The sequence below is a fragment of the Monodelphis domestica genome, chromosome 1 (assembly GCF_027887165.1).
Source record: "Monodelphis domestica isolate mMonDom1 chromosome 1, mMonDom1.pri, whole genome shotgun sequence".
Taxonomy (NCBI): domain Eukaryota; kingdom Metazoa; phylum Chordata; class Mammalia; order Didelphimorphia; family Didelphidae; genus Monodelphis; species Monodelphis domestica.
Genome location: NC_077227.1, coordinates 268,694,601 through 268,718,042, shown reverse-complemented (window position 1 = coordinate 268,718,042; position 23,442 = coordinate 268,694,601). Strand labels below are relative to the sequence as shown.

General features: G+C 36.4%; 1 protein-coding gene across 3 annotated transcripts in view; it reads left to right on the top strand.

The window, feature by feature from the left end:
• RTN1 (reticulon 1) overlaps window positions 1-20,594 on the top strand; it is a 285,745-nt gene extending 265,151 nt beyond the window's left edge. For all 3 annotated transcript variants that reach the window (XM_001377156.5, XM_056810836.1, XM_007472965.3), the window contains 6 exons: window positions 5,919-6,126; window positions 9,208-9,346; window positions 11,679-11,748; window positions 12,568-12,614; window positions 12,699-12,757; window positions 19,820-20,594. In XM_001377156.5, the coding sequence (XP_001377193.1) occupies window positions 5,919-6,126; window positions 9,208-9,346; window positions 11,679-11,748; window positions 12,568-12,614; window positions 12,699-12,757; window positions 19,820-19,862 (566 nt within the window). In that variant the 3' untranslated portion in view covers window positions 19,863-20,594. The remainder of the gene's footprint in view (window positions 1-5,918; window positions 6,127-9,207; window positions 9,347-11,678; window positions 11,749-12,567; window positions 12,615-12,698; window positions 12,758-19,819) is intronic.
• The last annotated feature ends 2,848 nt before the right edge of the window (window positions 20,595-23,442 follow it).

Sequence of the window (23,442 nt, the reverse complement as noted above, 5' to 3'; positions counted from 1 at the left end):
TATCTATATATGTGTATACATACACACACAAATACCTGTGTATATATAGGGAATCACCTGTATGTGTATACATGCACAGAGGCACGGGCGTACAACACAAATACCTGTGCAAAATGTTGATATAAGCTTTTCTTTCAAGTCCAACCTTCCAGAAAGAGACATCAGAAGTCTGGAGATAAAAAGACACCCACAAACTTTGCTCCTGGAAGCCAGTTCTTTCCTTGACTTATGACTTTTTTTTCTAGTAGCAGCTGAATCCCAGATTCATATGCCTTGCTTACACGGATGAATACTGCTTGACCACTTTTTCCTGAGAGTACCAGCCCCAAGATCAGTTTCTGTTTGCCAACCTTTTGTCTTCCTAGAACATAGATTCTTAACCTTTTATTGTGTTGTGGATCCTATGACCGTCTGATAAAACCTATGAACCCCTTCTTAAATATAGAAGATAAAACACATAGGACCAATGATATCGAAATATAGTTATCGCTTTTTTATAAGTTCACAGACTCTAGATGAAGAATTCCTCCTTTAGAAAGAGGAACATTTTCTCCCATAACCTCTCTATTTATAAGCCTTAAATAGTGTGCACATAGCTAGGCAAATTTGCTGGCCAATGGGTTTTAAAGCAGGTAAATGAGGTTTAAAATGAGAAATAGATTTTAAAAATAGGCAAGCAGGCATTCCTGGCTAACTCTGAGAGGAAATTGACTTTGCTAGGAAATAGAAAATGTCTCCAGAGCTCTTCCCAGCCAGGAGGAGTGGCTGTGTCACAGCAAAGGATCAATCTAAATCTCCTGATAGACCATCATGGCTTATCTGTTGGCATGCTTCCACTTCCATGTTCAGCTCTTCAGCCCTTCTGTCCTACTTTCCCAGGGTTATCTTGTGTTTTCTCTTTATACAATTCCTTTTTTTTTTCCCAAAGGAAAAGCTTAAGAGTCCTTCCCCTAAATTCCCTTGCCCCAAAGAAAGGCTGTATTTATGTGCTGACCTTTCTCCCCTATAATAGAATTTAAACTGCTTTAGGTCAGGGATAGTTTCATTTTTACCTCAGCATCCCCATTGTCTGGGGCAGCTAGTAAAACAATGTATAGCGTGCTGGGCCTGAAGCCAGGAAGACTCATCTTCCTAAGTTCAAATCCAGCCTCAGTCACTAAGTGAGTGATCCTGGGCAAGTCATTTGACCCTTTTACTTCAATTACCTCATCTGTAAAATAATCTGGAGAAGAAAATGGCAAATCATTCCAATGTCTTTGTCTGGGATCACATAGCTAGTAAGTTTCTGAGGCCAAATTTGAACTCATGAATATATGTCTTCTTGAGTCCAAGCCCAGTGCTCTATTCACTCTTCACTGTGCCATCTATATTTATATCTAGGTCATGGTTAGGACTGCAGAGATGTTGCTCCCTAGGATATCCTCTTCAGATATTCAAGACAAGCTCTTATAAAAAAGAATTTGAAACGTCTACCAGGTTGTAAGGACTCAGGTTGCATGGATTAGTTCCAGAATGTTGTTTGTTTTCAGTATTAGCTTGACAATCATCTTAAAAAAAAAAAACACCAAAAATCTTCCATCTTGGAAACAATACTCTGTATTGGTTCTAAGTCTGAAGAGCAATAAGGGCTAGACAATGGGAGTTAAGTGACTTGTCTGGAGTCACACAGCTAGGCAGTATCTGAGGCCAAATATGAATCTATGATCTTCCATCTCTAAACCTGACTTTAAATCCACTGAACTACCTAAGCTGCCTCCTTGGCAGTCATCATAAAAGGAGCTTCTTCTGATTCCTAGCTAATTAGAAAAGCTCAGTCAAAGTGGCTAGAGACATTTTCACCTTGATAAATTCATTTTGTTTATCTAAGAGTTGTTAATAAATATTCTTTTGCTGCTTTTGAGCTCCTTGGGTTAAATTTCATTTGAGGAAATGGTGTCTGATTCTCTAAATAAGGTTCAACTAGGTCCTCGAAAATACAATATTTAAGCATTAAGAATAGAGAAGGGAATATTTAGTAATCCCCTACTGTGCACCAGGCACTCTGCTAAGCACCTTACAAATATGATTTCATTTGATCCTCACAACAACCCTGGGAGATAGGTGCTATTATCACCCCCATTTTACAGTTGAGGAAACTGAGGCAGACAGAGATTAAATGACTTCTCTTGGGTCTATTACTAATAAGTATTTGAGGTTAGATTTGAACTTGGATCTTTCCAAATTGTTAAAAGGATTTTCATAATTTCCCTTTTTCTCTTAATAGACAGGTTGGGAGTTTCATAGAATTTTCCTCTGTCTCTTTAAGAGGCAATAACACAGATTGACCCTCCATCTCTTTAAGAGGCTCTCTATAAAAGAAAGAAAGCAGTTAAGAGAATGGCTCTTGCTCTCTGACTTTCTAGGGAGCAAGGCTTGCTGTGGTTCTCTCTCAGGCAAGAAGATCTGATAGTCAACTGTTGAGAGGTGGAATTTAGATACAGATTTGAGAAGAAGCCTATCTCTGAGGGGTTTTCTTCTCAGCACTTTGTCAGAGAAAAGTCTTACTCTAAGACTTTTTCTCCTCAGAATCTGAGGGTGCAAGAGAACTGTCTGTGTTTCACCACTGAGTTTGATTTCAGAGACTGGTTAAGGAGGCTGGAGGAGATAAAATCTTATTTTATTAGTTAGGAAGATAGATAGTGAATTTAATTTTAGTTAGTCAGAATAGGTTTAGTTAGGCCTGCTTTGTCAGGCAAGAAGATTCTTAGATTTAGGGTTTCTTAGAGATTTTAGATTAGGGTTTGAATAAGGCATAGTTATAAGAAACTCTCCTATTTCCTACCTCCAATTTCCTATCCTAACCTCTCATAGAATAGTGTTGGTGCTATACAAAACTGCTCTCCACAATTTCATCAAACTCCCATGAATACCTTTTACCCATAACAAAATCCAAGCCCAACACTACTCACTGAACCACACTGAGATTTCAGTGGTTGCAGATGGGAAAACTTTTCTGCAACTCATCATTTAAAAGAATTTCCTAGAGTACTGAGAGATTACGCAATTTGCCTGCAGCACAGAGCCATTTTGTCAAAGGAATATTTGTCAAAGGTAGAACTCAAACCAAGACCCTCCAGGCTCTGTGATCAACTTCTTCTACACTATACCATGTTTCCCTTATAGATACTATACTATTATTCATGCTATATACTATTACATTTTAGGTACTATACTGTTATTTGTATTATATACTATTACTTTATAGATCCTATACTATTTATAGCATATACTATTATTTTATAGACTTATTTATACTATATTCTATTACTTTATAGATATAATACTATTTATAGCATATACTATTATTTTATAGACACTTATTTATAATATGTTCTATTACTTAATAGATACTATACTATTATTTATACTACATATATGTATATACCTTATAGACACTATACTATTAAAAAGTTTTAATAGGAAAATGCTTGTCTATAAAATGTGAATTTAGCTTATTTTCTCTTTACTTAGAAAAAGGATTGTGATAGCATCTTATAGGGAGAGTTTAGGACTTGCTTAGCCAACCAGTGTGTTTTATTACATTACTTAGTGGGGCTTAATGTTTTCTATGTTTCACAGTGGCTATGTCATTTAGAAAATTTCCAGCTGTGTGAAATTTAAAGAAAAAACGTTTTTTCTTTAAGTTTTCATTTTTCCATAGAAAGAAGAATAAGAATGTGTTGTTCAGTTGTTTTTTTCTATCATGTCTGACTCTTCATGACTTTGAGATTTTCTTGGCAAAGATACTGCAGTGGTTTGCCATTTCCTTCTCTTGCTCATTTTATAGATGAAGAAAATTGAGACAAACAGGGTTAAGCAATTTGCCCAGGATCACCCAGCTAGTAAGTGTCTGAGGTCAGATTTGAAGTCAGGAAGATGTCCTGACTTCTGGTCCAGCACTCTAGCCACTGCTCTGCCTAACTGCAGGAAATACAGTAGGAAGGCTCTACTTTTGACTCAGATCAGAAGGTTTGTAGGCAACAGGCTTAGTTCTGACCCCATCTTTGCTCTTCCTTGACATATGTGTGCTCAAAGTGTTGGGATACAAAACAGATTATCAGTTCCAAGGCAGAAGAGTGGTAAGGACTAGGCAACTGGTGTTAAGTGACTTGAATAGAGTCACAGATCTAGAAATTATTTGAGGCCCTATTTGAACCCAAGTTCTCCTGCCTCTAAGCCTGGCACTCTATATGCAAATTAAGCCACTTAAAAAATGCCCTTTTTTCCAGTCTTTTTACAACTTAATTTCCCTATAATTGGCCTACTTACATTTCTTCTAATACAACACCCCATCTTCCATTTTGGGGCTTTTGTACTTGATGTCCCCAAGCCTGGAATGCTCTGGCCCCTCATCTCCAGCTCTTATTTTCCTTGGTTTCCTACAAGACACAACTCAAACTCCAGCTTCTTCAAGAGGCTTTCTTGGTCTCCTACCTGCATGTCATACACAAACATTACATATGCATACCTGTACATATATACCTATTCTGTATAGATGTATCCACTTATTTACACGATCTCCATTTGAAAGTGTGGTACCTGAAAGCAGGAACTATTTATACTCCTTTTGTTTGTATTCCTAGCACATAGGATCATGCCTGGCATATGCTGTTCATTATTCAGTTGTGACTGGCTTCATGATCCCATGGCCTGTATCACACCAACACCATCCAAGGGGTTTTCTTGGCATAGATACCAGAGCCATTTCCCACTTCCTTCTGCAGTAGATTAAGGCGAACAGGGATTAAGTGATTTACTCAGTCACACAGCTAGAAGGTAACCAAAGACAGACTTGAACTCAGGTCTTCCTCACTCCAGACCCTGTACTCAATCAATGAACCATCTACCAAGCCCTTAATAAATGTTTAGTTGTCTGTTTCAGTCAGTACAGTACAGAAGTGTTGATAGAGTCGACCCATGATACAGCTGGATTTGAAACCACTTCAACTGTGCCAACATTTGCTTCTTAACCTTTGATCCAGGCTAGGAATATAGATTGTGGAATGGCATAATCTTTGTCCTTGGGCCACCAGAGTCACCAGTGAATGTGCCTAAAGACTAGTGTTGACAAGAGGGAATAAAGACCTGGTTTTCAAATAATGGACACCTCTAACCTAATGCCCTAAATTTAGAATCCTTAAGTAAGAGGGAAAAAAGATGGATGGCAATGCTTTCAGTAAGGTACAGTAAGTAAAACAAATAAAATTTAAAGTAGCATATTTAGGCACACTCAAGACACCTTTTTTGCATGTTTATGATGACAACTCTACATTATATACTGGGTGTCATGCAAAAAGGTAAAACTTTGAGATATATTCCTGAGGTCAATTGATTATTTATTCAATTTTCTTCACTGATTGCCTCTAGAGTAGTGATTTTTAACTCAAACCCCCTCAAAGATAACTATATTTCAACATAATTGGTTTCCTTTTAGTTCTATTTAATTTTTGACATGTACATTTAAAAACATGATTCTGAGAAGAGCTCCATGGGCTTTACTAGACCACCAAAGAATTGCAAAGAAGGTTAAGAACCTCTTGCTTGGATCAATGAGATAAAATTTGTAAAACTCTTAGCTTAATGCCTAGCACACAGTAGGCATTAAATAAATGCTTATTCCTCCCCCCCCCATGCTACCCTTTAACCCTAACTAAAATAGCACACAGATAAATGCTACTAGTATTTCAAAAGGGATAGTTTTTGTTTGTGCATTAGCAGTTGAACTAGAAATCCAAATTCAGAGACTGGATTTGAATCCATTCAGCTAAAAGGCATTCTGAAGAAATGGTACTGCCTGGTGGATTTCATGGATATAGACTATTTACTGGTTTGAAAACTGTTTCCCACATTAAGTATCTTTTGGTTTTTGTTCCTCACAGTGATCGACCTGTTGTATTGGCGTGATATTAAGCAGACTGGCATAGTGTTTGGAAGCTTCTTGTTACTGCTCTTCTCTCTGACCCAGTTCAGTGTTGTCAGTGTGGTAGCCTACCTGGCCCTGGCTGCACTCTCGGCCACCATTAGCTTCAGAATCTACAAGTCTGTCTTACAAGCCGTGCAGAAAACTGACGAAGGGCACCCATTCAAGTGAGTACTTGCTTCCACAGGGGTCTTCCTCATCCTGGGTTCTCTGATACATTGCTTTGGCCCTTGTTCAATCACATACATTAGTTTTTGGCTATTTATACCTTTAGATAACATATGAAACACATTTTCCCATAAATACCTGTATTCTTGCCAGTAAAGCTCTTCAAACAATCCCTAAAGGGCATCTGCTTTTCTGCCTATAGCAATTTTGTCTAGTATATATTATTTTGTCTAGTATATATTATTAATATGGCCTCTTAAAAAAACATACCTTGGGTCCTAGAATCAATACTCTTTTGTTTCCAAGGCAGAAGAGTGGTAAGGGCTAGGCAATGGGGAAGGGGATCAAGTAATTTGCCCAGGTTCACACAACTAGGAAATGTCTAAGGTCACATTTGAACCCAGGACCTTCAGTCTCCAGGCTGAGGTCCCTAGCTGCCCACTCAGTGTGTTATTAAGAAGGTATCTTAGTATAACTTGGGATACAACATACCCCAAAGGATAGAGAGCCAGGGAAAACTGAATTTTAAGTCTTGCCTCTGATTTGTATAATTGGGTAAGTCATTTAACTTCTGAATGCCACCAGACAGGTCTGTAAGATTGGACATTGGGCAGCAAGGGTTGGTCTGTGACTGAATTTCCTCACTGGAAGTTCTCTATGCCAATCCAAAAGATATCTTAGCACCAGCAAGACCATCCTTTTGAGGATGCAAGAATCAATATTTACACACTGTCTTCATAATTCTTTCTTGCCATATACATGCACTACATTTTTATACAGGTGAAATCTGATTTGAAGGAGCATAGAAGGCAAGGAAGAGATGTCACAGAAGGGTAATATGCAGCCTGAGGGTGTGTGTGTGAGTGGAGGGAATGGGGGCATGTTGACACCAAGCAGCCACCACCATTCACATCTCTCCCTCTCCCCAACACAGACACACAACTGACATGCCTTCTCTTGACACATATGAATGTATATTTTATATCATCTCCCATTGCCATCTTACTTTCCCTTTCCCTTGCTGACTACCTCCTGAGATTAAAGGTGTCTAAGTGTTAGCAGTGCAGGATCTGGGGCAATTATATCCATACTTATATTATATGTAGAGACAATCTTGAATAGCAGACTAACAACAGCAGTAGCAAAAGAAACAATAACCATAATAATAATTGATAAAGGTTTATTAAGTATTTACTATGTGTCAGGCATTGTGCTAAATGCTAGGGATACAAAAAGGAGGCAAAAGTCATTCCATGCCCAAAAGGAGTTTATAATCTAATGACTAATATTAATAACCTCATAATAACTTTATGAAATAAGTACTATTGTTATTATTTTCTTTTTATAGATAAGATAACTGAGGCACAGAGTGCTTAAGTGACTTCCTCAGGAGTTATAAAACTAGGGTCTTTAAACTCAGATCTTTCTGACTGCAGGCATGAAGCCAGAAAGCCAGAAAGACTCTTTTTAACTGACCTCAGATACTTGCTAGCTGTGTGTCCCTGAGCAAGTCCCTTAAACCTAGTTGCCTCAGTTTCCTTATCTGTTAAATAAGTTGGAAAAGGAAATGGGAAATCACTCTAGTATCTTTGCCCAAAAAAAACCCCAAATGGGGTCATGAAGAGTCAGACTTGAATGAAAAACAACTGAAGTTTCTTTACTTCAAGTCTTGCATTCTACGTATTGAACTATCATACATTTATAGATCAGATTAGTGACAAGATTACTATAATCCAAAAGCTTTGTCACTAGGAAGCTGGTGAATCTTTTGATATTAATGTGTTGGAAAGAGTTGGGATCATTCTTTCAAAAGCTAAATTTGATAATTTATACAGATGAAAATCATTGAACAGATTCTGCTATAGAATAAATAAGAAAATTATTTAAACTATTACAATGACCCTTATTTTAGTTTTAAATCTTTCCTACCTAGAAGTTTGAAGTTAAGCCTATCACCTCAGAAAGGGAGCAAGGGATACTCAGTGCTGATTCATTAGGTATTGGCAACTGGAATTTGCAGAATTTTAGGGATGAAGATGGGGATTTGACATGTGAATTCATTGGTATAGGGAATCCCCAGATAGGGAAACTGTAAGAAAACTGACAGCTAGATGGTATAGTAGATTGAATTGTGGGCATGGAGTCAGGAAGACCTGAGTTCAAATGTGACCACAGATACTTACTAGCTCAGTAACCCAAGGCAAATCACTTAACCTCTATCTATCAAAGTTCCTCACCTTTAAAGAGTGAGAATCAAATGAGTTAATATTTGCAAATATAAAGTGCTTAGCACAATGCATGGCACATAGTAGGCTCATTGCCTTTTTCCCCTACCATGCAGATCACTACCTTCTCTGAATTCAATAGTCTTAGGAAATTTATGAGTTCACCAAAGAACACTTGTGTAGGGTTTCACAGCAGATACATCTTGCCCATTTTAAAAATGGTTCCTTCTTTCCAGATGAGGATGGACCTGGTCAATGAATAGAGATTTGTGTGATTATCTGGTGGAAAGGAGTTAGTCTGAATAATTAAATATGTACCTGACTTGCCATAGTGGAAGCCTGAGGTCCCAGATTCATCATATCATTCTGTAACATTTTGTTCTTAGTATTGAGTATACATGATCATAAAATGTGTTTTCATTGGTTGAGAGTTTTCTTACCCCAACTAATTTCTTTAATTGCCAGCACCCAACCACCTATCATCAGCTTAGCAATTGAAGGTGCTCAGCTCAAAGTCAAAATTTCCAAGTAAATGCTTCTTCCAAATGAAGTTCATGCGTATGTTAAAGTTGCTTATTTGAAAAAATCTTTCCGTTGTTTAATGACATATTTGACTCCTCACAGTCCCTGAACCACTGGGCACTTTATATTTTAGTTTTTCAAAGTAAATTTTACCGATTCTAAAGCTCTTTGTGCTGTCATATTAGCCCAATAATTTGTATGGTAAGAGAAAAACAAAACAAAGGAAAACAATTAGGGCCTTGTGCCAATTAGGTGTGTGGTAGGAGCTATTTTCTAATTCAGTCTGATGGGAGTATCTCTTTTTGCTTGTTTGTTCCTTTGTTTGTTTGGCAGGGCATATCTGGAGCTCGAGATCTCTCTTTCCCAGGACCAGATTCAGAAGTACACAGACTACCTGCAGTTATATGTGAATAGTGCAGCTAAAGAACTGAGAAGACTCTTTCTGGTCCAAGATCTGGTGGATTCCTTAAAGGTAAAAGGGCTGAAGTAGTTCACTGTTTGTTCTTTATTTTCTTCTGAAGCCAAAATACTAGGGGCTTGTAATAAAATAAGCCTCATTAGGGCAATATTTTCAATTTGTTTTTATCCATTACATTAGAGGGGGTGTGGATTAGATCATTGGTTCTTAACCTGGAGCCCCAGGTTCCCTAAGAGTTCAGGGCATCCATGAACTTGAATGGGAGAAAATAGCATCTTAATTTCAATGTAATTACATGTCTTTTGTAATCCTATAGAGTTTACTTTTTGCATTTAGAAACCTATTCTGAGAAGGGTCCATAGTCTTCGTCTAAATGCCAAAGGGGTCTATGACACCAAAAAAGGTTAAGAACCCTTGGATTAAATGTTCTCTAATGGTTTTTATAGTTCCAGTATTTCATGATAAATAAAGCAAAAATAGTACTTGCCCATGACTTCATAACCTGCCTTCCCTCACTCATCTTTCCAGTCTTCTTATACCTTGGAACTTTCCCACACTTCATAGCCTGGATTCCTTTTTTTCTTCCTCACATAAGACATTCTGTCTACTGACTTCATGCATTTTTACTGCCTGCCCTACCATGCCTAGAATTCTCTCCCACCTCATACCTACTTCCTGGCTTCCCTGAGCTTCTTTCAAGTGCCAGCTAAAATCCTACCTTCTTTAAGAAGCCTTTTCTGATTCTCCATCTTACTAATGTCTTTGCTCCCTTGATTACCTCAATCTATCCTTTGTGTCTCTTATTGATGTGTAGTTGTTTGCATGTTGTCTTCCCCATTAAAGTATGAGTTCCTTGAGAGCATCGACTTTACCTTTAAATGTATCTCCATTGTTTAACAAAGTATCTGACATAAAGACAATCCTTAATGATATCTATTGACTAGCTACTGCCTGACTCTCAAAGTGTCTTTTGCTTTTGGACTCAAAATTATTTTGAAAGGAATTCTCATTTGAATCCCATGTAGCACTTTGAGGCATCTTTTTTGGACCCAAAGCCTTTATACACTAAAAAGTTTCTTGCATTATCTAAGATTTTTTTGTACCTATTAGCATGCTCTTCTGTTGTTTGACTGTACACTAATATCAGCTTTGAAGCTAAGTTATATGAAAGAGTCTAGCACAGCAAAGTGAATTGAAAGCATTGGGCTCTGTTCTTGGCTCTACCATTGACTTAGGGATCTTTGGATAGAAGGAACTAGGTACTGAAGCAGATAGAATGTTGGTCTTGGAATGAAAAAGACCTGAGTTCAGCTCTGGCTTCAGAAACTTACTAGCTTGTGCAAGTCATTTGGCTTCTGCTCACCTCAGTTTCCTCATCTGTAAAATGGGAGTGATAATAATGGCACTTACCTCCCAGAGTGGTTAAGAGAATAAAATTTCCAAGATTTTCACATCTTTGAGTACTAAGTAAATGGTGGTTATTCTTATTATATTTTTCTTAATTTATGGGATTATGTATAAGATGGATAAAATCAAACAATCAACATTTATTAAGCATCCACTATATGACAGGTGGACAGCAAGAAGGCTCAATGGATAGAGTGCTGAGCCTGAAGTCAGGAAGACTTCTCTTTCTGAATTAAAATCTGATCTCAAGACATTTGTGTGTGTCAAGTCACTTACCCCTGTTTGTCTCAATTTCCTGATCTGTCAAATGAGCTAGAGAAGGAAATGGCAAACTACTCCAGTATCTTTGCCAAGAAAACATCCAATCATATTGTGAAGGATTGGACACAACTGAAACAAATGAACAACAACAATATGGCAGGTGCTGCTAAAGATACAGATAATCTAAGATGTGTTCCCTGAACTTAAGCAAGTTAGAATTATTACAAAATTGTCAAATGATGGAATATGATAAAAATACTTTTTTTACTATTCATAGTAATCTTAAGGTAAATATTAAAATTGTATTCATAATAGGAAAAAAACATGACCCAAAGTAGTATTTTTACCCTGTTGTCTTAGAACTTCCAGTAGAGATTCAGAGGGTGCAGAGATAAATGAGGACTTGATTCCTTTTCCTTCCATTTGGGTTAAATTTATGCTATAATGTTAAGCATTTTTTGCTGATTTAATTGTAAATTTAAGTCAAGATCTCATCTTCCAAGTAAATAGATTCTGGACCTGGGGTCAGTAGGACCTGAAAGTCTTGTCCTTAATCTCTTTGAGCCTCATTTTTTTCATCTGTAAAATAGGATATCAATAGTAATTGGGTAGCTGTGAGGATAAATGAGATAATGTATGGAATTTTTTTTGCAAGCCTTAAATTAGTATATAAATGAGAGCTAACTATTTGAAGACCTAATGATCCTTTTAATTTCAGTTTGCAGTGCTAATGTGGCTACTGACTTACGTTGGTGCTCTCTTCAATGGCCTGACACTGCTGATAATGGGTAAAAATAATTTGGTATTACAATTTAGTGTTATTATTTAATCTTTACATAGAATTTATATGGAATTGGATGCTGTCCCCAATGTAATTTTTAACTTATTTTTTATTTTGTGGATTCTGAAAAAAAAATGAAAGTCGCAAAGTCTCCCAACTCAAACTAATTTCATTGCCATGGGGTAACAAATTATATATATATATATATATATATATATATATATATATATATATATATATATAATCAGGGATATCTAAATGGCTCAGTGGACTGAGAGCCAGGCCTGGAGATGGGAGGTTCTGGGTTCAGATCTGGTCTCAGAAACTTCCTAGGTGTGTGACCTTGGGCAAGTCACTTAACCCCTATTGCCTAACCCTTACTGTTCTTCTGCCTTGGAACTAATATACAGTACTGATTCCAAGATGGAAGGTAAGTGTTTTAAAATATATATAATGTATTATTCACTAAAATGTATTTTTATTTGGTCAGATTCTGTTTTATATCAGCTATTGATCTTCTTATTGGCTTATCTCACATTTCATGTACTATGACATTATAGATAAAGATGAATTATTTACCTGGGAAGTTCAGGCAGCATTTAGCCTCACTCCAAGGGAAAGTTGGATCATTTCTGTAGACCATTCTATGTCTTGTCTTTTTATTTTGAAGCATCCTTATACTTAGCATTTCCCCCCCTTGTATCCATAGAAGGCTAAAAGCAACAATCTAGTAGCATCATATAAATAGATGAAGTGATGTGTACATAGGATTGTTATTACTCACCAATCTCAGAACATTAACTGTGTAAATTTTTTTCTTCCCTAGCTGTGGTGTCGATGTTTACTCTCCCAGTAGTATATTTTAAGCACCAGGTAAATTCAACATGGTATTTGTAATTTGTTTTAAGTTTCAAAGTTGTGTCTTTTGGCATGCTCATTATTCCTTTTTCTTTGTAGGCACAGATTGACCAATATTTGGGACTTGTGAGGACTCACGTAAATACTGTTGTGGGAAAGTAAGTTCAGTAATGGGGTTTCTTAAAAGGATTGGTGTGTTATCCTTTAACATATTTCAGTGTGAAATTCAGTATAAGTATAGTCTTATGAATACTACATTTGGAGTCAGAGAACCTTATTTAAAAAATAAAATTCCTTAATAAAATAAATAAACTATAATGAAATAAAATTATAATATAAGAGGTTTGAACTAAATGATTTCTAAAGCCTTCATCAGGTAGAAATGCCAAGAATAGTCATGTACTTACTTATTTGAATTATACTGCTGTGCACTTTGCCATTAAATGATTTGAAAGCACAATTTCAGAATTTGGAAACAAATTAAATAAATAAAATTAATAAAATTAATAAAATTTTAAAAATAAAATAAAATAAAAATCATATTACTGATCATAATAAATAAATTTGATATAGATGTTCAGACTCATTCATGGAAGATATTCCATGTTCAGTTGAACTTACTGCAAGACCCACCTACCCAGTGCAATTAAAGACTTTTCATTATTGGGCTTAAAAATGTTAATCTGGTTAAAGATGATGCCACAAGCTTGTAATCTTTGTTATTGGAAGGCTGAGATTAATGTATTGCTTGAGTTCAGGAATTCTGAGCTTAAGCAAGCTAAAACCAATTAAGTGACAGTACTAAGTCCAGTATCAATGTGGTGAGCTCCAAGGAGCAGAGTACAGGAAGGGTTGACAGTCTGCCAACAGAGGAATCAGATAAAAAATGGAACAGGTTGGGGCAGCTTGGTGGCTCAGTGGAAATAGAATAAGGCCTGGAGACAGGAGAACCTGGATTCAGATCTGGCTTCAGACACTTCCTAGCTGTGTGACCATGGGTAAGTCTCTCTCTCTTTTTTTTTAATCCTTACCTTCCATCTTGGAGTTAATACTGTGTATTGGCTCCAAGGCAGAAGAGTGGTAAGGGCTAGGCGATGGGGGTCAAGTGACTCACCCAGGGTCACACAGCTGGGAAGTGTCTGAGGCCAGATTTGAACCTAGGACCTGTCTCTAGGCTTTGCTCTCAATTCACTGAGCTACCCAGCTTCCCCCACCCCCAAGGGTAAGTCTCTTAACCCCTTCCATAATATTATTCCTTTTTCTTTGTAGCCCTTACTGCTCTTCTGCCTTGAAACCAATATTGAATAATGATTCCAAGACAGAGTATAAGATTTTCTAAAAAATTGAGTAGGTTAAAACCTCCATACTTATTAGTAATGAGATCAGATCCATGAATGACTGCTTTATTTTTAGCCAATGAATGTTAGGGAGAGAAAAGAAAGAAAAGAAGAAGGGAAACTTTAGAAAGAAAGGAAGAAGGAACAAAGGAAGGAATGGAAGAAGGGAGGAAGGGAGGAAGGAAAGAAAGAAGAAAGGGAGGAAGGGAGGAAGGGAAGAAGGAAGGAAGGAATTTGGGAGGGAAGAAAAAAGAAAATCAAAGGAAGGGAAGAGAAAGAGAAGGAGGTGAGAAGGAAAAGAAAATATTTCTCTAGTCCAACCTCTGCTTGAAGCATGAATCCTATCAGCAGAATCCCTAAGGAGATCATCTAGCCTCCATCTGAATATCCTGTCCTAAATCCTATAATTCTCTAACTACTACTAAGGAGCTTACTACTTCATAAGGTAGCCGGTTTTATCTTTTGATATGAAAGAAGGTTGAACTTAATTCCAAATTAACATATCCTCTTCTTTCTGTGGTGCAAAGTATCTGGGAAGAGTAAAAATTTAGTTTAATAAAATAAAGCACAATTGGTGGCCAAAAGACTTGCTCCACAATCAAATGGCCAGTCACATTCATGAAGGAAGTAAGCTCCCCCAAATAACCTAGGTTTCTAGAATTTGAGGTCTGTGGATTAAAGACCTAATTCTGCCAGTGTTCTTACTGTGTAATCTTGATAGAATCAATGACTCTTCTTATGCCTCTGTTCAAAAGGGCATAATGCCTCCAGATTTTCTATTCTAATTCTAAGTATTTAAATAAAAACTGTAAGAAATACTGGGTGATATATTTCTGAATTAGCTGAGGAGGTGAATCCCTTCAGCCCATTCCAGCTCTGGCATTCTGTAATTGGGTGATAGTATTCTTTTTTTAATGAAGCAGCATGGTGTAGATTGCACACTAGAATGGAATGGGACCTAACGTTGAGTCATTTCTTCAGCAATGAATAGCCACATGACTTTTGTTTGGCAAGTCATTGAATCTCTCTAGATTTCTATTTACATATTTGTAAAATGAAGTTCATTAAATAAGTATACTTAAATAACATCACTTTAATAAAGTTTTGAGGGGCAGCTAGATGGCACAGGGATAGAGTGCCAGGCCTGGAGTCAGGAAGGACCTGGGTTCAAATATGGCCTTAGACACTCCTTTAACTATGTCACTTGACCCCAATTGCCTACCCCTGCTTGCTCTTCATTCTTAGAAGTGTTACTAAGACAGAAGGGTTTAAAAATAAGACTTTTAGACTGGTGAAAATGGGAAATAATTTAAGTTTTATTCCTAAATCCAGAGAAAAGAAAACTTTTAGTAGCTTTTAACAATTAATTATTTGGTTTAATTAAAATAGAGATAGTAAAATGAATATAGTAAAGGAGAGAAATATAGGAAAGAGGTAGAGAAAGAATATTCCCTAATGTCTATACTAATTATCCTATAACTACCTATAATTACTACCTAAAACTGCCTGTATCTACCTATAACTACTGCTAATAACAACTTCCCCATAGAGTTCCAACCCAATCCATCACAATCAAAACCAACCTAATCAGTGTTTAATCCAACCCCAATTAGGTCTGTCAACAAAGACCAGCCACCTTCCAAAAAGTTCAAGAAATTAAAAAAAAAAACTAACAAAACTAACAACTCAGACCAAAAGCCAAAAAACCCCAAAGGCACAAAGTTATCTAAAGGTTAAAGCCAAAAGCCCTCTCAGGAAGCTCAGGCCCACCTTTATATTCCAGTAACTAAATGCCAACCATCAACTCATACCCAGCAGCCAACTTCCCTGCCAGCCCTAATTATCAGCAACTGCCAACCTTACCAACTGATGCTTGCCCCCTTTATAATGTTTTCTACCTCACTTCTTGTCTCTATGGTTCCTACTTCCTGTTTCTATGGTTTCTCCTTCCTGTCTCTATGGTAAGAGGACCTCTAGATGTCCTGTTGAATTAAAAAAGGAATAAAGAATTCCTTTTTACAGTGGGTAAAATGAGATGATATTTTTAAGGCACTTTGCAAACATTAAAGTTCTATATAAATATTTTATTATTATCTACTGTAATAGGAAGAGGAAGTTTGCAAAAGGACTTTGCAATGTAAATTTCCAAGTCATTGACAGGGGCATGTGATGGAGAGTCACAACCTATAAACTATATTAATATAAGTTAACATATGAATATAATTATGTGTAAATATGTGAATCTAATACATAAAAATGTAATATATGACTATATTATAGCACAAATATGTATCATCCGTATATTATAAAAGTGCTATCATCTATATTTTATGACTTGAAGTCCAGATTCTTTGAAATACATCAGATTGATCCCCTATATCCAACTTGGATGATTTCTGGACATTATTCTGGCATTTGACAAAGTTTCTCATGAGATTATCATATATAATATTTATGTGGGCTAGAAGGCAATACAATTAGTTGGATTAGCAACTGAATGAATAATAATACCCTAAGTATATTTCTAAACATGAGATAAATTGGGAGGGCAGTGTCTAGTTGTGTGCTACACTACTCTGTTCTTAGACCTCTCCCTTTCTGTGCATTGTTAAATGAAGATATTGAAGGAAACCATATGAAATTTGTAGGTGGGAAAAAAAGCACAATTTAAAATATTTATAGTTGACCCAAAGCGAGGTTAATTAGTGGTAAATGACAAAATAAAGATTAAAAATTATCTAGAGAAGCTATAATTCTAGTCCAAAATCAAGATTAAATTTATTTTCTCCAAGTAACATATAACAAATATTCTGTTCTGCATTTAGGTTCAACAAAAAAAGGGTCTGGGCTTCATATAAACTATATTGGAGGGAGGCAGTTAGATTGTTTAGTGGATTGAGATTTTTAAAGACATAAGGTCCTGAGTTCAAATGTGACATCAGATACTTCCTAACTGAGTGTCCCTGAGTAAGTCACTTAACCCCCATTGCTTAGCCCTTATCTATCTTCTCCCTTGGAACCAAATGCATAATATTGATTCTAAGATGGAAGGCAAGGGTTTTTAAAAAGTTGTAGTAGGGAAAGGAGAAGGGATAGAACTGCTAAGAGATGATAATGACTGCTGATGGAGAGGAAGAAGACAGAGTTGCTTAACTCTGGTTCAGTTTCTTCAATAAGGAGAGTTATCTTCAGGCTGGAAGGGCAGAACCAAAAATTATGGAAGAGATCTCATATGCAACATAAAAAGAGAAATATTAAGAGAATTTCTATGAGCTCTTGATAAATTTGAATCACTAGACCCAGATAAAAATCCTAACAGAGAATGAAAAGAACTGGCAAAGTGATTGCTAAACCATTTTGACCTTTGAAAGATCAAAGAGAACAATGGAGGTGCCAGAGGATTAGAGAAAGAAGAATATCTTGAATTAAAAAAAAAAAACAAAAACGATAGTGGAATCTGCCAGCTAGTCCAGTGAGCTTGTCTTAAATTTCTTGTCAAATTCTAGAATGTTTCTTTAAAGGGGTGGTTAGTAAAAATCTCTGAAAGGAAGCAGTGATCATGAAAAATCAGTCTGGCTCCATCTAGAACAAATTAATGATCAACTAACCTCGTTTTATTTTTACAATATTACTATACTTATTAGACAAGTAGAATATTACTAATAGAGCTTACTTACCTACATTTTGAGCAGTTAAATTTTCCTGAATTCTATTTTGGCCTTAGATACTTACTAGCTATGTGATCCTGGGAGGAAAAAAAATATCACTTGCCTCAGTTTCCTCAGAAATGGCAAACCACTCCAGTATCTTTCCCAAGAAAACCCTAAATGGGGTTACAAAGAGTCAGTTATGACTGAAAAAACTCAACAACAGCACCTACATTTTAGTGAAGAATTTAACAAAATCTCTCATACTACATATTTGGATAAGATGGAAAGATACAGGGCTAAACAACAATACAATTATAGGTGGAGCGTCTGAAATACAGGACTAGTTAAATGGATAGCTAGAGTTCTATATGAATTTGGAAGGTTTCAAATGGACTTATAAATGACTTGCAATCATACTTATGATTAATCCTTTAATCCATAAAGATGGGTGGGATAGCTAACATTCTAGCTGAGTAAGTCAGGATTTTAAAAAATCTTCAACTAAGAATTAGGACTAAACAAAAGAAGGTGAAACTTAATAGAAATATAATAGTCTAATTTTTGTCTCAGACTATTTTAGCTACTTTGAGATTTAGAGGTTTTTATAGAAAAGATGCCAGCTAATGATGTAGAAAATAACAGGCTTTTTATTATGGTTGCATTTTAACTCCCAGGAGAAAAGATTAAACATATGACACCCAGAGTTATGAGGAATCAAATGGAAAGGGGAAAAAAAGAGGAGGACATATATATATATAAGGCAATTTTGGGAAGGGGTAATCACTAGATTTCAGGGACAAGAATCTTCAAACCATGACAGGAGAGAGAAAGAGATGAAATGATCATTCAAGAAACCCAACTTTAGATATGACATTCTGGTGTTAACACTGGTCACTTCTAGAAGATAAGAAGATGGGACGGTTTCATCAGAATTTCTCAGTGAAGCAGAAGTCAAGAAATTCATACAGAGATGTTGAGTCTCTAGCAACCATGCCTAGATGGTGTCCAGTCTCTGATGTGAGAGGCAAGAAGAGCCAGGGATAAGTTAGTGATGCCCAGTTGAGTGCCACATGGATCTGGAAATTCCTTATATGAAATGTTTTTAACAGTGGAGGGACTCAGGTAAAGGGTGTAAAGCAAAAAGATACTCAATCAGAGCTGAGACATGAGACAGTCTGAGAGGTTAATGAGGAAAGGAGGAAGAGAACAAGCATTTATATAGTGCCTATTGTGTGCCAGACCCTGTGCCAAGTATTTTACAAATATTATTTCATTTGAGCCTCACAACAACCCTGGCACATCGGTGCTGTTATTATCCTCATTTTAGAGTTGAGGAAACTGAGGCAAGCAGAAATTGAGTGACTTTTTAGGATCACAAAGCTATTAAGTGTGAGAGGTTATTTGAACTCTGATCTTCCTGACTCCAGGCTCAGCTCTCTATCCATTGTACCACCTATAGCTACCCCGATGTGTGATCTTCAGTGATCTTTACGTAGTGCCCCCTTTCTATTTGAGTTTGGCAGCACTGCCCTAGACCACACCATTACAGATGTGAAAAGAGTCATCTTATTTAAGTCATAAAAACTCTTTCAATTTATTAATTCTGCAAATTTGCCAATATTCATATCCAACACTCCTGCATAAAAAGATATAATTTGTAGAATTTGCCTTCATTGTGATGGATGTCTATTGTCATATCTGCTATTTGCTAATTCAAAACATTATTATTATATGTTATACTATTATACATACATTTATTCATATATCAATTCAACTGTTTTAAATTATATTAAACATCAGCATCATAAAAACATACAGCCATATGTTATATATAGTATGGATTCTAAGAAGGGAGGTAAGGGTTTTTAAAAATGATTTTCCTGTGTTTTTTACACAGACAGAAACATATTTCTTATAAAATATTTCCTCTAAGAATAATGACCCTCTCTTCAAAATTTAGAATAGTGAATTAAAATAGTATTTGAAAACAATTTTCTTTCTCAAATACAACAGTGATTGATTTTGACAAATCAGCTGTTCATTCTTAGGATACAGTCCCAATTGGTTTCTGGCTGCCATGCCCACCTTTACATCAAACACCTCTCAGATGCATCGCTGTCTGATAACATGCGGCTAGATAAAGCAAAGATATTTGTTGAAATAATAAATTAATTTTCACAAACAATGACATTGATGAATTGTCCTCTGATCTTCTAATGCTTTTCATTTTCAGGATTCAGGCCAAGATCCCAGGAGCAAAAAGGCAGACAGAGTAACTTGGATTCCCAACAGGCAACTAGGGATTAAACTGGAGTGGTTAAAAGCTCTGCTCTTACACTCTACTGCAAATCGATTGTTTCTTTCCCCCCATTACCGTGATCTTAGAAACATACTTCTCAACAGCTGTTTTTAGGCTGTTTCTGTACTCTTAAAATATCTGCAATCACTTGTGTCGAGCCCTATAGTATAGTAAAGAGAACATGTGTAGTGGATATGGTTTTTATTTTGTGTTGCTTAAAAAGTGCATGATGGTGAGACTGAACAATCTTTCTTTCTTTAGTGTTCCTCCTTCTTCCCTTCTCTTTGCAGTGCTTATGTAACTTTTAATGTTCCATTTAGCTAGGCCTTTCTTGCTTAGTGAGCTGTCACTAAGTCACTGGTTGGATTAATCTTTAATAACTATATATAGAATCGTAGGTGGATGTTTTGGTGTTTTTCCAGCACGTGCACACACACACACACACAAATGAAGTCAGTAGTACTTACAGTAACCAATTTTGTATAACTTTAAAAAAAAGGAAAAATGAAAATAAATACCCAGTACTTTTGTTGTATGGGATGATGGACTGATTTACATGTATGGTAACTGAAGAGTACCAGCTTGTTAACTTTATTACAATTTGTATTACTTTCTCTGTAGTTCCTAAATGGACTTAATTATGAACTCTGAATATTTGCACTTATGTACTTGATACTGAATGCAGAAATAAATGTTACTCAATATTAAAGGTCTCCTTTTTTATTCTCCTACTCTGCCTGTTCCCCACCTCTACACAGCTTTCTGGAAAGTTTAAGGGATTAAACCCACTGATCCAAGCATGGAAGACTAGTTTCTTGGCCTTTGGGATCCATTATCCAGTCTAATACAAAGACCCAATTCCAACAAATTATATTGACTCTTTGTGTAATATCAGCAAATATTATTGAGCAATAATGCAACCAAGGGATGTAGGCAGGGCGCACTGTTCTGATCTCATTGAGATTACTATTTTGTTCATTTTCCTACACCACATTTTATAAAGAAAGCCAACAAAAGATAACATAAACCAGAGGAGATTGACCAGAATGGTGAGGGATCTAGAAATGGTATCCTATGAGAAATGTATAAAGGGAATCAGGGAATTAAGTTTGGAATAATAACTTTAGCATTATTGTTATTTTTATTAATGTTAGCTGAGTTTTCACAGGTGACACTTGAAGGACTAACAGAGCAAACACAGGCTTAATGTCTCTGCTTTTTATAAACCTATGTTGTGAAAATATATCTCATCAATACAACCTCCAAGCTGTTATTAGGTTTATTGAGAGGTAGCCAGTCTCACAATAAAGCCAGACTCTGGTCAAGATCAGGAAGAGAGCCTTCAAGCCTTAGGAGATAGCCTTTTCATGCAAAGAAATCTGATGACATAGTGACAAAGTGATACAGTCAAAATTAAAATAGAATGGTTGTATAAATCTTTCACATTGGCACGTCCAATGATGCAAGTGCTGAATAAATTAGAAAGTACAAAAATAATCACCATGGTGGGTAGCCCATGTCTGATATTATGGTTGACCTTTCCAAGGCCTCTACAATAAGGGGTTGGGGTCTAATTGTTTTCTGCTGACAATTATGAAACACTAGGAGTCAGCAATTGGATGGCTGATATTTGCACCCTAGAGCAGCCTCCACCTCCCGAATAACCATCTTAAGCTTACAAGCAGCAGGGTGTGGTAGGCTTGGTAGGAACTTTTGGGTTACAGGCGTCAAAGTGCCTGTCAGCTAGATTTGATAACCCCCACAAGCTGTTTGTTACTTAGCAAATGTTTATAATTCTTATAAATTATAAAGCAAACTATATTATTTGTGTTATAATCATAAAGGCTAATACTATTATAATCATAAAAGGGGGTAGGAAATTTTACACTCACACCTACAGGGAACAAAGTATCAAGCTAATTAAATGACTAATAAAGGATGTCTTTATACCTGTTTCCAAACATCAGAAGCCTGCCTAAGTTTCATACTTCAAAGGGATTAATTAGAAGAAAACTTACTGGCTCACGTTTTTCAGTTCCAAAATATGATATAGACTATGTTTCAAAAATTATTAAAACAGGATACTTTTCTCTACACTCAAAACTCAACTCCATTGTCAAAATTTCTCTTCATTTATGACTATCTTTATATTATGCAGGCCATCCAGTTTGTGCTGCACACATTATATTTGTACTGGAAGAAACAACAGGAAAACTAACCATTTCCCCAAATTCCCCTTCTATGTCCAGTTTCTCTTACCACTCTCTCCAGATGGTGAAAGGATCGAGAGAAGGACACACATGTCTTTTCAGGGTCAGGGGGTCTATATCAGCTGGGATCAAGGGGAACATTGTGGGAGGGATATTTGTCCTCCTTCTGTCTTACCTTCTGATACATCTCTCAAAAGTTTCTGGCTCCAGGTTCCACATCTGATTTGCTATGACTTTCCCTAACCTGGAAGGAAGCTTTCACATTTGCTCTGAGTCCCAGTCCCTACCTCAGGTCACCAGAGGTGGCTGTTGCTCTGGAGTGTCCATCTGTCCATCTGTGTTCTGACTTTTTACTTTCTATGACCAGCATGGCTGAAGAATGTGGCTCAGAATCTCTCCCCTCTCTTTTTGTCTCCTGAGTGAAAATGCTGTAAGGACAATGAAAGAGGAAACAGAGGCATAGAGGGAGCACACTGGATAGAGTGCTAAGCCTGAAGTCAGGAAGACTATAATTTCCTCAATTATAAAATAGAGATAATAATAGAATGTACTTCACAAAGTTGTTGTGAAGTTCAAATGAGGTAATATTTCAGCAGCATTTTCCATAGTACATAATAAGTGCTTAATAAATGTTTATTCCCCTCTACTTTCCTTCCACCACCCCACTTTTGATTTGGAGAACATCTGGCCTTAGACACTTACTAGCTGTGAAATCCTGGACTTAACCTCTGTTTGCCTTGATCCATTGGAGAAGGAAATGGTAAACCACTCTAGTATCATTGCCAAGAAAACTCCCTGAACATGGACAGAATTGTCCAGAGTGGTAATGAAGAGTTAGACACAATTCCAATTGCCTATCCTTTGCTGTTTCTTCTGTCTTAGAATGGATATAAAGACAGAAGGTAAGAGGGTTTTTTTAATGACTGAGCAATAACAAACTCTTGTACATCTCCTACTTTTTCTGTTGTCTCACTAATATATTTCCCTAAATTTAAAATTCGGAAAGAGGACAGAACTAACATTTTTAAATGGAAGAACATCACATTTATTAGTATCTTGCTTTTTGAATATTTTTATTACTCTCTAGAGAGGTAGCATTGCACATAGTCAGAAAGATCCTGGTTCAAGTGTTGTTTATTATACATACTAGTTGTGTAATCATGGACAAATCATTTAGACCTCTCCGTACCCACAATCAAATCTAGATGCAGAGGTCTGCGTCAGTGGAAGAAATTTCCTTACCAGGAATTGCCCCACATTATTGAAATAAGAGATCTGGTGGGGAAGAATTAGATAGGGTAAATAAATTATACGATCATTGATATATTTGAAAGTTATTTTTAACAA